Source organism: Dermochelys coriacea, chromosome 1 (assembly GCF_009764565.3).
Source record: "Dermochelys coriacea isolate rDerCor1 chromosome 1, rDerCor1.pri.v4, whole genome shotgun sequence".
Taxonomy (NCBI): Eukaryota; Metazoa; Chordata; order Testudines; family Dermochelyidae; genus Dermochelys; species Dermochelys coriacea.
Genome location: NC_050068.2, coordinates 34,720,440 through 34,736,864, shown reverse-complemented (window position 1 = coordinate 34,736,864; position 16,425 = coordinate 34,720,440). Strand labels below are relative to the sequence as shown.

Below are 16,425 nucleotides of genomic sequence, written 5' to 3'. Positions count from 1 at the left end.
CAAGGGCAGAGTGTCAGGAAAGGAGGGTTGAAGAAGGGGAGGAGAAAACATACAATGTAAGAAACTGTAAAGAAGGCTAATTAAACATGTTGGGTTCCCTCAGCATCACCAGAACCCCTCAATATAGATAGCCTTGTATCTTCACAGTTACCCATGTAGTATTCTCTCTATATTCCATACACGCACATGCACACAAAAATATATTGAAGAGTGTTTGATTGACACATTGAGGACTACTTTTAGTATCTTAATTTCTCCCCTACGTCATTTCAGCACACATTAGTCTGCCTAATGGATGCTGATGTGAGAAGGCAAAACAAGTTATATGACTAGTCATCTGAAAGTCTCAGTTTAGCTGAAATGAAGGAAAAGTAGGTTAACTTTATCCAGGGCATTAGTTACGGCCTAAAATTCAGAGCTGTTGACATGGCGAAGGATAAGAGAGAGCTGCAGTTACCAGTTAACTTTTTTCCTAAGGAATGCACATGAATTTTAGCTTCCAGGTAATGTAACACAACATTCCAGTGCCGTGCCATTTTAACTGGAAATCGCATCAGTGTATTGGATACTTTAGCTGGAAATTTGTATAAATAGAAAATTCCTGAGCCTGTACATCCTGAGCCGCTGCAATGAGGAGGCAGAGCTGAGTTGCTTCACTGTCCTCTAATATTTAGGGGAAAACGCATAGGAGTGCTGCAGACCAGAAAATGAGGAGTCTGATGCTCATATTTGCTTCTGGGTCTCCTGTTGCTTGTTCACTAGACCTAGCTTTGGGATGGCTCTGGTCTTGTATCTTTTTGCATAGGGCGCATGTCATCTATTCTTGACAGAGGAAGATTTCTGAGGATTGATGACAGAATCCATAGCGTAAACCGGTTTGTTAACAAGTTCCACTTGAGAAACTTGCAACGAATGCAAATATTTTTGCTTTGACAGTAATCGCATACATCTGGCTCTTGAGCGCGGTTACTAGCAATACTGAAGTTTGTTTGGTTGCAGGTAAAGCCCCAGAAGATGCACCGATTACTTTACATACTGTTTACCCGCTTTGGTGACATTGAGGCTAACCTTGGAGTCACCTCCCCCGCTGCCACATTCTCCTTTGTCGTACCACCATTTGTTTTTCAATTTGTCCAAGAGGCCTTGTTCATTCAGTTTTAAAACTGCGAGGTTAACAGCATTTCTTGAAACGATAAAACATATTTTGTAAGAAACTGCACAGCTGTTAAGATGTTAGAAGGAATGAGGACTTAAGCTCTTTTATAAGCTTGAGCCACACACTAAATAAACCTCTCATTTCCATTTGATAACCCTCCTGACAATATAAATAATTTTGCTTACTTTCAGAGGCAAAAAAAGTGTTTCCAGAATAAAACAGACTTTTTTTTAAATGACCCAGCTTTTAGCAAGTAAAATTCTATACATTCTATGAACTAACCAAACAGTTATCTGAGCATTTTTGCAAAATAATACTAAGTCAGACTGGATTTATATTTCTGGTTACTTGAGTCTGTTTTGAATATGAACACTTATAGAAACAGGTCAATATGGGTCTAGATTTTTTTTTAGATAGGCAGTGTTATCGTTAGTGCTATAAAATATTTTAAACTAAGGATTACAGTTATTTAAAAACTGGTTGATTATTAAATCTATCAAGGCATTTATCCTGCATTCACCACCTTTTTGGAGGTTTAAGAGCTGTTTAGGATGCACTGCCTCATATCTTTGTTAATGATCACATAATGATGTTTAAAATAATGAATTGATATGTGTCACAAAGCCTAAAGCTAGAGAGCTAAATCAATATTGAATCATGCATATTATTAATAAGAGTTTATAAAATGCTTCACATGTTTAGACTTTACCTACATGATGTGGGGAGCACAGACAGAGCTACCTCCCTTTAAGGTGTGCAGCATATTTCCCCCTAGACATCCAACCAGGTCTGCCTGCTGATGTGGTGAGGACAGGTAGCCATGACTCCATTTAATGTTGGGGCACCATTCACATCCACAGGGGCAACTGTAGTCCATGATCTCCTAAGCACAGGGACTGCAATTCTGGCCAGCCCTTACATGGACTGCACAAGGTGTGTGTGTATGTGGGTGGGGTGAGTAGGGGATGCTTCATACTACCTTCTTCTTCCCCTATGCCCCTGTGAAAAGATTAGCAGGAATCTATCCCTAAATAATAAATCCTGACCGCACTCATGGAAGGAAGGTAAATGTTATTGTCCCCATGTACAAATGGTGAAGCTCAGGAAGCACCACTTCCCCCTCCTGTTGCTTGTTCCTGTTGAAATCCCTCTGTGGAGGCTGGGCAGGGATTGGAAGGGGACTTCCTCTGTCCATGGCATCTTCCCATCACTAACTCTGAAGGACTTCAGTGGGGACATTGACTTACCTGCTGTCCCTCTCCCAATGTGAAACCCTGCGAGGAAGGTCTGGAAGAAACAGCAAGTGGGAGATTCTTTGGCAACAGGGCTCCTATAGGACTCCTGCTGCCAAGAGTCCCAGGAGATATCAGGAGGGAATGAAGCTGGACAGGATCACCAAAGAGATGACTGTGATTCCATGGATCTCAGGGGCATCCCATCTGAGTCTGATGGTGGAACCCTCTACTCAGTAGGAAAGGGGCACCTGTGCTCCAGAGATGAAGCAACAGATCAGAAACACAGTGAGTGCAAACTCATGGAGTTTTCCACCTCACACAGGGACAGATACATTCCTATTTATTGGGTAAATTCCTATATTAGAACATCTCCTTTGTCTTTTATTGCTTGGAACTGCTTTTTCATATGAGCCCCTGTTGGAAACCAGACAGATCTTTGTTGGTTAACTATGAAATTTTGGAAACTATTTCTAAACAGATATGACCTGCTCCTCTTTTTAGTGTAGTTAAATGTATATTAGATTGTTAATGCAGATAATGTAATTGCTTGCCCTCCCCTGAAACTGAAAAGGGAGAAATATAAGCTGTACTGGGAGTGATAACAGACTGTTCTTTGTGGATAAAGCCTTAGAGGGGAATTTAGCAGCCAGTCTGACAAATGTAATTTTATATAAGTACTCTAATTATAGGTCATGATCTAGAGAGAGAGGAGAAATAGCAAGATTGGATTGAAATTGTTCATTTGTCCCTTTTGTTCCGGGAAGCAATTGCTTCTAAACCAGAGATATTTACTATGGGTTTCTAATTAAGCTTTTAGATACAAACCCTGTGCTTTTAGACTGCTCACTACATTCATAGAATTGCCAAAGCTTCCATTAACTTGAATGGGAGTTTTACCTGAGTGAGGACTGCAGGATTGAGGCCAAGATGGAAGCTGGTCCCAGCAGCCTTGTTTCCTTGATACTGAACCATATTCTCTGTTTTGAAAAAGTTTTACATGTAAGGCTTGAGCCTGCTGCCATGGAAGTCAATGGTGAAAATTCCTGCTCGTTTCAATGGCAGCAGGAAGAGGGTCTAATATAGCACCAGGGTCTGCAAACCTCAGTCATGTTGCTCAGCACCTAAAAGAGTAGTGCCAATGATCATGCTACTGAATGCCAGGGCTGCAGAGCCTGGGCCTTATTAAATAGGTGTGGTAGGGATATTGTAACTTGGAAATGAGCTGCCTCTCAGCAGCAGCCCCAGTTAAGGCCCCAGTTTGGCAATGCACTTAAACAAATGCCTACCTTTAAGCCTGTGACTTCAATGGAGCTGTTTGTGTGCTTAGTGTCAGGCTCATTTTTAAGTGTGTTGCTGACTCAAGGCCTAAATGCAGCTGAATCATGGGTATTATTTAAATGAGATTTACTTGGCACCACTACAGACACAATAGTTTAGCTGCTATTTTGTAGTTTCTAAAAAATATCTTTGTGATCTTCAACAAAAACCATATTATATGTCCACAGTATTCTCTCTGGGCTAAGAACTCAAACAGTGCCTATTCAAGTAAGTGGAGACTTTCCATTTACTTCAGTTATGACTAATAAAAAGCCTTAAATCCTGAAGTCATTACTCAATTTTTACTGAGTCCTTATTCAGGCAAAGATCTCTCACTGACTTCAGAGAAATTTTTTCCTAAGAATAGAGCAAAAATTTAACAACTTAATAATAAGGATTTTGCCTTAGTACTACAAGTTTTAGAAGATTTTTCAGGTTAATGTTCATATAACTTAGATCTTTCTTCTGGCTATTCAAGGTCACTGTTATAATCTGTATATAAAAAACTAGATATGTTTGTTTTTTTAAAAGACACTGAAGAATTAAACCTCTTTTTTAATTTCAATCTGGACGCGGGACATTATTCTCATTTACCAAGTATTCTACTTTTATCTGTAAAAGTATTAAAAGTTAGTGAGGAAAAGTTTTCCATTATCTTTTAGAGTAGCTGCAGCTGCTTGACACAAGTCCTAAAAAACCCCAAACAAACACTCCCCCCCACAAATACAAAAAACCCACCCATTCATGAGAGGGTTATTTAGCAGGGTTATTAGCCATATCTATAGACAGTTTCACAGCACAATAGAAAAATGGAAATAAAAAGGATGGAGAAGTAAATGAGATTTTAAGATGCAATCATTGTTCTGAAATTAAGCTCTATTGTTTCTAATTCTAACATATTGTATTCCTCGTTACATCTAGTAGGCCATGTAAAAACAGGTTAGTTTCACACTGCTCTTTCTATTGCTTTGTTATCAGGGTACAACTCAAAATATGTCAATAAACTGCAGCCCTCTTCCCAGTGATACATACAGAGAAATTCTATGCTCAGACTGCAGACTGGTGCAGAAATGTCATCGTGAAGCAGAAATTTCTCAACAGGTTTTATGATGATTACTTTGAATTGAAAATATATTTGAGCTTGGAGGGTAGATTCCATCACTCTTACCCATACTAAGTAGTTCTTTACTTAGGAGAAGTTCTACATAACATGAGTATGAGTGGAAAAATTGCTATCCAAAATAGGGACAAATCCTAAAGTCCTCACTCAGGCAAAACTTCCATTGAAAACTCCAATGAAGACAACAAGACTTTTGCATGAGTAAAGATTAAATAGCAAAAACAGAATAAGTACTTTGCGATTTGGCCTGTAATACTTACTATTACTTTGTATACTTATTAAAATCCTCATAAGCATTTTATTAATATAGGGAAAACAGAATCCTTGGACACAATGGTCAAATCAGTTTAGCCAAATCTGCCTCCTTGTATATTGCAACTGTTTCCAATCTACCCCTCAGTTCATTATTCTTTGAGTGCATGTGCACTGTTTTCAATGTATGGATCTTGGGTATAGTTAAAGCAGTGGTACACACAGGGTACAGAGTTACAGCATGGGAATCCTGGAGAGATTTGTTAAAACCATTACATGTCTCCTCATGCAGGAAGAGCACAGTAACAATAACAAGCACAGCTTCAATTTCTACTTACTGTCACATTTTTTTAAAGATAAATTTTTCAGTAATAATTTCCAAAAAACTTCCCAGATGGTTTGGGCTATTAGTTCACTGTATTTAATAGTGTCATTTGGAGGTATGTATTTGGCAGTTAACAAAAAGTAGAACGATGCAGACGGAGAACAGTGCAGGTTGTATGCAAAAACTGCACAGTTCTTTACAAAAAATAAATACAAGTCTGGAAAGGAATAAGAAGTCTTCCAGTTAAAAAAATTATATAAGTCCAGTCCAAAGCTCACTAGAATCAGTGGAAAGATTTTCATTGACTTCAGTGGGCTTTGGATCATGGCAGTAGTTAACAAGATGAAATTTACACTGGGCATCACTCAATAAAGTAGCAGTAGGCATCCTAGGTGAAATTCTGCCCTCATTTGAACTTGAGCATCTCCCATGGCTTACCTGGGATTTCACAGGTACAAATGATGGTGGAATTTTGCCCTGATATTGTTCTCCTGTAGTAGTGACCAAATAGTGGACATAGAAGTACAATGACTTGCTGAAAACACTTTAAGGGAGTATTGCTAAACTATACCATTATTTTATAGCACACCATTTTGGAGCCATTTAAATACACTAGTATATTTTAGAGCATTTGAAGGATAAAAATATTAGTGTATCGAAGTGGTTTCCCTAGGGACTCCTGAGTTTGTATCCTCATCAGGAGACACTGAGAAAGGTGGTTGACAGAAGATGGGGGAGCCAGGTGACTCCTCTTCTAGCATTGTCAGAGACTGAGCATATTGACTAACATTGTTGAGGACTCAGACATCTGTGAAAACAGCACAGAAAAATGCCTTCCAATACACACTGTTGCCCACTTGGGAAAGCAACAAAAGAACTCTAACTTGGAATTTACAGCTGGAATTTACAACTCACCTAGAAATTGGTCTGAACCAAACCCCCTGATCCACATACCCACGGACCATCAGAAATCCAAACCTGGATTCTGATCCTATCTTTACAATGGGCCAATCCAGAACCCCAGATCCAAAACCATCCCCAGAAGCTGGGGTGTTTGAAATCTGGATATAAATCTGAATTTTGTGTCTGGAGCCCATCACTACTTTCAACTGCTCAGATTAGTCATACAAATCTAGGGGATTAGTGAACCAGTGTATTCACTCCGGACTTGAATGACCAACAGTATGTCTGATATTTCAGTTTGCATTACTGATAAAGGTAAAATGAAAGGCACTTTTCTTCTTAGTCCAGATAAATCTAGACTAAGAGCAGGCTCATGATCAATATGATAAGAAACATGTTTTAGGAAGAGATTATATAAATAGGTCTATGTTCAGGCATAAGTGGGTCAAAGAGTAGGACTGGATTCTCTGGTTCCTAAGTCTACCTTGCACTGCGAGGGGGCAGATCCCCACCTGGTGGGAATTGTCAGCTCTCCAGTGAAGTCAATGGTGTGATAACAAATTACAACAGCTAAGGATCTGGCCCAAGCAGCACAAAAGTGGATTTAAAGCCGTGGAGGATTCCACCTGTGGAAGAGGAGCTATCTGTTGGCATAGGTGTTTCCTGTACCAGCTCCTCACCACTCATGGCATAGTAGGAGGGCAGTTCTGGGGATGGTGTGGGTGGGGAAGGGATGTGATACAGCTGAGCTCAGGGACCGTATGCTAGTGGTGCAAGTTAGAGCTGTCCTCTTACCACTGTAACTTGCACCAGAGCCAGGTGGCTCAGGATCAGAAAGCCACAACTGACTCCTGGACAGCCTCTCCTCTCACTACATTCTAGCTCTGCTTGGATGCAGTCGAGAATCTGCCACAGAGATATTTTGTAAAATACCTGTAGGCGCATGTTTATAGCCTATTCACATCAGCCTTTAAAATTATTTATCATACAGAATAATTTAAATCACAACTTATCTTACAAAAAGTAAAAATGTGTCTGTTTTTTTGGTTACCTATTTTAATGATGTTTTGGAAAGTGCTGATGTTAGAGTCTAATACCAGTACAATCTGCATGTGTTTGACAATTCATCAAAACAAATGGAGTGCAAATTGTATGAAAGTAGTTGGATATGTTTAATAAATTAGGAATGAAGTAAGCATTCCTTTACTAAGAAAGATCTATCCAAAGTATATCTGATATTTTTTCTCAGAAGACTTGAAAGATCCACAGTGGAAATATTAATAATAAAAAAAACTAAAGGCAGGATGCACATTTAAAAGGAAAACATAATCTGGTCACTTCAAAGGTCTAAGGACAAACTTTCTAAAATGCAGTCTCTAATTTTGCATGTGCAATCACTTGCAGGAGCAATTCTTCATTTACTAGTATTTACACATACAAAATATTTACACACCCAAATGATATTTGCATAAGCAAATTATGTGCAAATACTATAATTTAAAAACACAAGTAACAGACATGAACAGATTGTACGTGTAATTGAAAATTCAAGTACATTTACAGTCTGGCTTTGAGACCCCTTTGAAAATTTGACCCACAGTTTATATTAAATAAAGAATTGTTAGCTTAAATTGGACTAAACTCCATAATAAGATTACGATTGAGCAATATAGTTGTTATTTATGGGGTAATGTTTCTTCATCAAAAGGAAATGAAGGTCTGATTCTGTTCTCACTTATCTTTGATTCTGGTGCAACTTCACTGACTTCAGTGGAGTTACTCCTGATTTACATTGGGGTAAATGAGAGCAGAATCAGGCCTTATGGCACCAGTTCAGCAAAGCACTTTAACACACACTTAATTATCAGAGGGGTAGCCGTGTTAGTCTGTATCCACAAAAACAATAAGGAGTCCAGTGGCACCTTAAAGACTAACAGATTTATTTGGGCATAAGCTTTCGTGGGTAAAAAACCCCACTTCTTCAGATGCCCACGAAAGCTTATGCCCAAATAAATCTGTTAGTCTTTAAGGTGCCACCGGACACTTAATTATGAGCACACGAATAATCCCATCCCTACTCAGCAAAGGTCTTAAGCATGTAACTACTCTTAAATCTTAATGAAGGGATATAAATTAATGGGATTTAAATAAGTGCTTAAGTACTTTGTTGAATTGGGGCCCTTAAACCAGATTGTTAAAAATATTTAGGTACCTAAAGATACAGATACTGCTAGTTCCAACAAATAATGGGAAACAGGCACTTACACACTTTTGAAAACCCTACTAGGTGTCTATCTGCATCTTTAAGTGCCTAAATATCTTTGACAATCTGGTCCGAGATTCTCAAACCTTAAAAACATGAAAGCTTTTTCTGTTCTATATGTAATCAGCAGTAAGCACCATTTTTACAATTAAAGATATTGTTTACCCATTTAAATATAATAGAAAGAGAGAGTTTGGGGGGATACTAGTAGTGTGATACTGTTTTCTATACTGTAATTACAAACCAATAAATTTATATTTGACATTTTTCAATATAATACTTTGGACTTCTATCACTTCTTCCATGTGAAGATGATAAACACTTTACAAACATTAAGAACAAAGTGTCACAACATCCCCATAACCTGAGTAAGGATTATTCTTTTATTTTATTATTCTTTTTATTTTATTTTATTTTATCTTTTATTTTATTTTAAGGATTATCCCCCATTTTACAGATTGGAAATCTGAATCACACCTCAAAATTTTCAAACTTGGGTGCCTAAAATTAGAGATCTTATTCCATAGTTAACGTACACAAGAGGGCTGATTTTCAGAGGTACTAATCATCTACAATTCCCATGGACCCTCTCAGGCACCCAGCTCACTTAATTGAACTGGACCTTATAAATAAACATGAAGCAAATTCTGCCTTCAAACATGTGGCATTTCTTTGGGGATCAATGGGAATTCCATATGGGTGTCAGAAGGAAGAAATGGTTTAATAATAATAATAATAACAATAATAAACCTAACAAAACTGTGTGTGTTTAACACAAATGAAATAAATTAGGTCATTAGGGCAGATCCAGTGGCTATAAGACAACGTAAACCAGCTGAGGTTCTGCTTCCTATTGTTCAAAATATTTATCCAAACTCCAAGCTATTTTGTGTGTATGTGTGTGTGGGGGGGAGGAGGGTCTCCAACCACATCACTGTAATCACTTCCTGGTATATTTAATATAGACAGATATAACAGCTGATCTGGGCAAGCAAGGGAGTAGAATCAGCCCCTCAGCATCCTTCTGTGCTTCCCACAAAGCTTAGTTATAAACATGGGGCTCTCAGACAGTCATGTGGAGTTATTCTTTGTATTCACCCAGTGCAAAGTTTAATGTAAAAACAGAAACCAGTTTCCCTGAGTCAAGAGCTGCTTTTGCCTGCACTAACAGCCTGCTCTCGTACATAGCAACAGAATTTTTCAAAGTGGGAATTTTTCTATTGATTCCAAGGGGCAGGATTGTGCAGATAAGCAGCAGCAATCCAAAGCCTGAAACTGGGAATACATGTTCCAGCAAAGACTGGGAGTGGGAGTCCCAAAGTGCTCAGCAATAGTATAACTGTAGCCCCTTTGTGGGAGTTTTACCATTGATTTCTTGCAGTGTAGAGTTAGACCCCTGCTGACTGCTTTGAAAATTCCATCTTGCTAGTGTGAGGATTCTGAGGTTTCACACACTTTAATTCGGTGAAACTTTTTCAAAATCAATTATTAAAATAATTTTTAAGAACTCACTTAAAATGTAATATTTTAAGATGGACACCCCTCATGCAAGGTGTTTAATATCTAGCCTGATTCTTCTTTCACCTCTGATGTGGCCAGTGCAAAACTCCCTACCATGTTTAAACCCTGCATAGGGGCTGCACAGAGGCATTTCAAGTAGTTGCCTCAGCATCCCCTGTGCACAACATAAAGGGTCAAGGTGCTAGTCCAACATGTGGAAGGCCAAGCAGGGAGCAGGCCAGGAGAGAGGACACAAGCTATATGTAGACATGGATCCTGTAGCCCTGACATCTTGTTCAACTGGTGCAGAGGGACTGAAGCTATTCTTCCAGCCTTCACACTGGATTAATAGCTGTAGGGTATGTGTGGGATGGATGGATTGCACTATAGTCTCCTGGCTTAGAGAAGTGGATTTCAGCTGTTCAACTCCTTTCCACTGCACTTGCATAAAGATTGATTACCCTGGCTTTCCATGGGCGGATTTCACCCTTGCACAGGTGTAAATCAAGGGGAGCTCTATTAAAATGGTCCTTTTTACTGGTATAAATCACGTGTGAGCACAATCAGGCCCAGCAATTTATAACAATTGCTTAAATATCAGTGTGGTCGTGTTTTACACTAACTATGTCCAGGGGTAAATGGCTATGTAAGATGAAAGGCGCGGGAGAATCAGATCCATGGTTCCTGCCTGGAACGCATATGATCTTAATGTCACATGACACAGGAAGTAAGGGTCATAGCCAAGAAGGAGAGAAGCAGCAGAAGGTGATTGGGGTGATAATAAGTTCAGTTGTGCAGTAACTCAGGCAGCCATGTGTACATCTTGGTGATCCTGTTGCTTTTTTTCCCTCTTTTAATTTATGTGACATTTGGGGGATGAGGATGTTTTTTCCGGCAGGATGTTTTTTTCTGTTTGGTCGTGTTTTTTTGCATCTGTTCAGAGGTTTGGAAAGTTAATATAAGCCCCAGGGTCATGCATTAATGGGCAGAAGTGAGACAGTCAAACATGCATGGTAAATGCACAATGTCAGATGGCTCTGCAATATATCACCATCACGTGTGTTGTGTGCATTGTACCATAAAACAATAATCAATGGAACATAAATGCTGCTAAGTTAAAGTGTCATGTCATCTAGCTTTACAAATTATTATCACAGTACCTTCACTATAGAATCTAAGCACTGAGAGTCTATAGCTATGCAAAAATCCCATAGATCTTTTACAGTTATACAGGCAAAGTTACTACAACCCCACTTGGCTTCAGAGGGACATAGATTCATAGATACTAAGGTCAGAAGGGACCATTCTGATCATCTAGTCCAACCTCCTGCACAGCGCAGGCCACAGAATCTCACCCACCCACTCCTATGAAAAACCTCACCCATGTCTGAGCTATTGAAGTCCTTAAATCATGGTTCAAAGACTTCAAGGAGCAGGGAAGCCTCCCTCAAGTCAACCATGCCACATGCTACAGAGGAAGGCGAAAAACCTCCAGGGCCTCTCCAATCTGCCTTAGAGGAAAATTCCTTCCCGACCCCAAATATGGCAATCAGCTAAACCCTGAGCATATGGGCAAGATTCACCAGCCAGATATCCAGGAAAGAATTTTCTATAGTAACTCAGATCCCATCCATCTAATATCCCATCTCAGGGGATTTGGTCTATTTACCCTGAATATTTAAAGATCAATTACTTACCAAAATCCCATTATCCCATCATACCATCTCCTCCATAAACTTATCGAGTAGAATCTTAAAACCAGATAGATCTTTTGCCCCCACTGCTTCCCTTGGAAGGTTATTCCAAAACTTCACTCCTCTGATGGTTAAAAACCTTCGTCTGATTTCAAGTCTAAACTTCCTGGTGGTCAGTTTATACCCATTTGTTCTTGTGTCCACATTGGTGCTGAGCTTAAATAATTCCTCTCCCTCTCCTGTATTTATCATATCTCCCCTCAACCTTCTTTTAGTTAGGCTAAACAAGCCAAACTCCTTAAGTCTCCTTTCATAAGACAAGTTTTCCATTCCTCGGATCATCCTAGTAGCCCTTCTCTGTACCTGCTCCAGTTTGAATTCATCCTTTTTAAACATGTGAGACCAGAACTGCACACAGTATTCTAGGTGAGGTCTCACCAGTGCCTTGTATAACGGTACTAAAACCTCCTTATCCCTACTGGAAATGCCTCTCCTGATGCATCCCAAAACCACATTAGCTTTTTTCACAGCCATATCACATAGGTAGCTCATAGTCATCCTATGATCAACCAAAACTCCAAGGTCCTTCTCCTCTTCCATTAATTCTAATTGATGCGTCCCCAACTTATAACTAAAATTCTTGTTATTAATCCCTAAATGCATAACCTTACACTTCTCACTATTAAATTTCATCCTATTACTATTACTCCAGTTTACAAGGTAATCTAGATCCTCCTGTATAATATCCCGATCCTTCTCCGAATTGGCAATACCTCCCAGCTTTGTATCATCTGCAAACTTTATTAGCACACTCCCACTTTTTGTGCCAAGGTCAGTAATAAAAAGATTAAATAAGATTGGTCCCAAAACCGATCCCTGAGAAACTCCACTGGTAACCTCCCTCCAACCTGACAGTTCGCCTTTCAGTAGGACCCGTTGCAGTCTCCCCTTTAACCAATTCCTTATCCACCTTTTGATGTTCATATTGATCCCTATCTTCTCCAATTTAGCTAATAATTCCCCATGTGGCACGGTATCAAATGCCTTACTGAAATCTAGGTAAATTAGATGCACTGCATTTCCTTTATCCAAAAAATCTGTTACTTTTTCAAAAAAGGTGATTAGGTTGGTTTGGCACGATCTACCTTTTGTAAAACCATGTTGTATTTTGTCCCATTTACCATTGACTTCAATGTCCTTAACTAATTTCTCCTTCAAAATTTTTTCCAGGACCTTGCATACTACAGATGTCAAACTAACTGGCCTGTAGTTACCCGGATCACATTTTTTTCCTTTCTTAAAAATAGGAACTATATTAGCAATTCTCCAATCATTCGGTACTACTCCTGAGTTTACAGATTCATTAAAAATTCTTGCTAATGGGCTTGCAATTTCAGGTGCCAATTTCTTTAATATTCTTGGATGAAGATTATCTGGGCCCCCCGATTTAGTCCCATTAAGCTGTTTCAGTTTTGCTTCTACCTCAGATATGGTAATATCTACCTCTATATCCTCCTTCCCATTTGTCATGCTACCATTATCCCCAAGATCCTCTTTAGCCTTATTAAAGACTGAGGCAAAGTATTTGTTTAGATATTGGGCCATGCCTAGATTATCTTTAACCTCCACTCCATCCTCAGTGTTAAGCGGCCCCACTTCTTTCTTAGTTTTCTTCTTATTTATATGGCTATAGAACCTTTTACTGTTGGTTTTAATTCCCTTTGCAAGGTCCAACTCTATTCGACTTTTAGCCTGTCTCACTTTATCCCTACATGTTCTGACCTCAATTAGGTAGCTTTCCTTGCTGATCCCTCCCATCTTCCACTCCCTGTATGCTTTCTGCTTCTTCTTAATCACCTGTCTAAGATGCTTGCTCATCCAGCTTGGTCTACAACTCCTGCCTATGAATTTTTTCCCCTTTCTTGGGATACAGGCATCTGATAGCTTCTGCAGTTTTGATTTAAAGTAATCCCAGGCCTCCTCTACCTTTAGATCCATAAGTTCTTCAGTCCAATCCACTTCCCTAATTTCCTTAATTTTTGAAAGTCAGCCCTTTTGAAATCAAAAACCCTAGTTGCAGATTTATTTTTGTTAATCCTTCCATTTAGTTTGAACTGAATTAGCTCATGATCACTTGAGCCAAGATTGTCCCCTACAACCATTTCTTCTATGAGGTCCTCGCTACTCACCAAAATTAAATCTAAAATGGCATCCCCTCTAGTCAGTTCAGCAACTACTCGATGAAGGAATCCATTAGCTATCGCATCTAAGAAAATCTGAGCCCTATTATTATTACTAGCACTGGTCCTCCAGTCTATATCTGGGAAGTTAAAGTCTCCCATGATCATGCAGTTTCCATTAGTATTTACTTTATTAAAGACATTAAAAAGGGCTCTATCCATATCCAAATTAGATCCCAGAGGTCTATAGCACACCCCAAGCACTATCGTAGGAGAGGCTTTACTAGTTTTCTTCCCCAATGTAATTTTTGCCCAGACGGACTCTGTCTTATCCATTGCATCGCTTCTTATTTCTTTACATTCTACCTCATCATTGATATACAATGCTACTCCACCCCCTTTACCTTTGTTTCTGTCTTTCCTAAACAGCACATACCCTTCAATACCTGAAGTCCAGTCATGACTACTATTCCACCATGTTTCTGTTATCCCTATAATATCTGGTTTCACTTCCTGCACCAGTAGCTCTAGTTTCTCCATTTTGTTACCTAGACTCCTCGCATTGGTGTACAAACATCTTAATTTTTGCTGTTTGGCCTCGCTCACATTTTGTACCCTATTAGGCACAGTCATTCTACAGCCAGTATAACCTATTAGATTAGTATCCACACCGCCCTCGCTCCTTATATACATTCTCCTACCCACGACTGTATCCTTTCTTACTTCATCTTCTTCCCTCTCAATGCTAAAATCTGGCGTGGAGATTTTTTGGACATCTCCCATCCATCTCCCCCTAATTCCTAGTTTAAAGCTCTCTTTATCAGTTGTGCCAGCCTCGATCCTAGAAGTCTATTTCCTTCCCTACTCAGATGAAGTCCATCCCGAGAGAACTGTCCTCTGTCTGTGAATGCCTCCCAGTGGCCATACATCCCAAAGCTCTCCTTATAGCACCACTGCCTAAGCCATCTGTTGACAGTCATAATCTTGTCAGACCTTTGTTGCCCTTCTCTAAGAACAGGAAGGATCCCGCTAAAGATCACCTGAGCCTCAATTTCCTTAAGCATCTTCCCCAGCCTAGCATAGTCTCCCTTAATACTTTCCAGTGAGAATCTAGCCGTATCATTTGTTCCCACATGAAGGATAATTAGGGGATTCTTTCCCGCTCCCTTTAGGATCCTTTTCAACCTCAGGTCTACATCCCGTATCTTAGCACCCGGAAGACAGCACACCCTTCTATTCTCTGGATCAGCTCTAGTTACAGGCCTGTCTATTCTTCTCAATAAAGAGTCCCCGATCACATAGACCTGCCTTTTCCTGGTGACGGTGCTATTCTCCAGTCTCTCTCCTGTTCCCTCTGGCTGCAAGTTCTTTCCATTCCTATTTTCCCTTATAATCTTCTTCAATCCATCCTGTATCCTCCTGGGGCTCATATTTGGTGTAGTCTCCCTTGACTCTTCCCCTTTTCCTATAGGACTAGCCTCTCTTCTCTTCTTCCTTACCCTTCCACCTTCAACAAGTACCTGCTGAACCCCTTCTTCATTTTCCAACTCTGCAAACCTGTTCCTAAGCTCTATTTCTCCTTCACTAGCCCGTCTTTTCCTCTGCCTGGTTCTTTGAGTCACATGTTTCCACTGACCACTTTCCTCACCCAGTCTCTCTTCAAAATTCCCCAGCCCTGCTTCCATCCGCAAGTCTGAGCTTTTCCCTTCAGATACCTCATATCTTTGCTCATCATCTGCTCAAACCCCTTCCTAAACTCAACCAGACTTTCCACCTTCATCTCCAAACCTCAGATCTTTTCCTGCATCAGCTCTATCAGACGACATTTCATGCAGAAAAAACTCTTACCGGTTCCCCCCTCCAGGATCATGTACATACCACAGCTTCCACATCCAGTCATCCTCAATGTGTCTTTCACTACAGGAGTCACTCCCACAGCTGCCTCTGTATCTGTCATCTCCTTCCCACCTAAATCCTGTTAATCTGGGAAACACAAGCCACACCAAAAAGACCACTCCCCCCCCCCAGCAAAAGCAAACCCCAAACAAGCACCACAATACAAACTCCCACTCAAAGTCCCCTGTTTACAGCTCTATTTGCTAGCTCCTGTGCCACTGCCTGACTGGCTGGCTACCTTTATAGGACCCCTAGTCAGAAGCCCCACCCCCTAATCAGGGCTCAGCTGCTCTCCCAGCACAAAGCCCCACCCCCTAATCAGGCTCAGCTGCTCTCCCAGCACAAAACCCCTACACACACATAAATACTAAAAATACAAAACCAAGTACAAATACCTTCTCCTCCAGCAGAACTCCCACTCAAACTCCCCTGTTTAGAGCTCTGTTTGCTAGCTCCTGTGCCGCTGCAGCTGTCTGTGCCGCTGCCTGACTGGCTGGCTACCTTTATGTGTTTTGGCCCCTGTTGTTCTTTTCAGTTGTGCAGTACAGCTGCTGCTAGCAAATTATATTTTCTTCATGCAAAAG

The 16,425-nt window shown here is 40.1% G+C and overlaps 1 protein-coding gene across 8 annotated transcripts in view; it reads right to left on the bottom strand.

Moving 5' to 3' along the window:
- GRIA4 (glutamate ionotropic receptor AMPA type subunit 4) overlaps positions 1-16,425 on the bottom strand; it is a 294,100-nt gene that overhangs the window by 19,210 nt on the left and 258,465 nt on the right. For 6 of the 8 annotated variants that reach the window (XR_006277594.1, XR_005293872.2, XM_043504201.1 and 3 more), the window contains one exon: positions 1,069-1,183. The exons of the other annotated variants lie outside the window; for them this stretch is intronic. Coding sequence is in view for 4 of the 6 variants with exons in the window: in XM_043504201.1 (XP_043360136.1) it covers positions 1,069-1,183 (115 nt within the window). In the remaining 2 variants the exon portion in view is untranslated. The remainder of the gene's footprint in view (positions 1-1,068; positions 1,184-16,425) is intronic. 8 annotated transcript variants of the gene reach the window in all.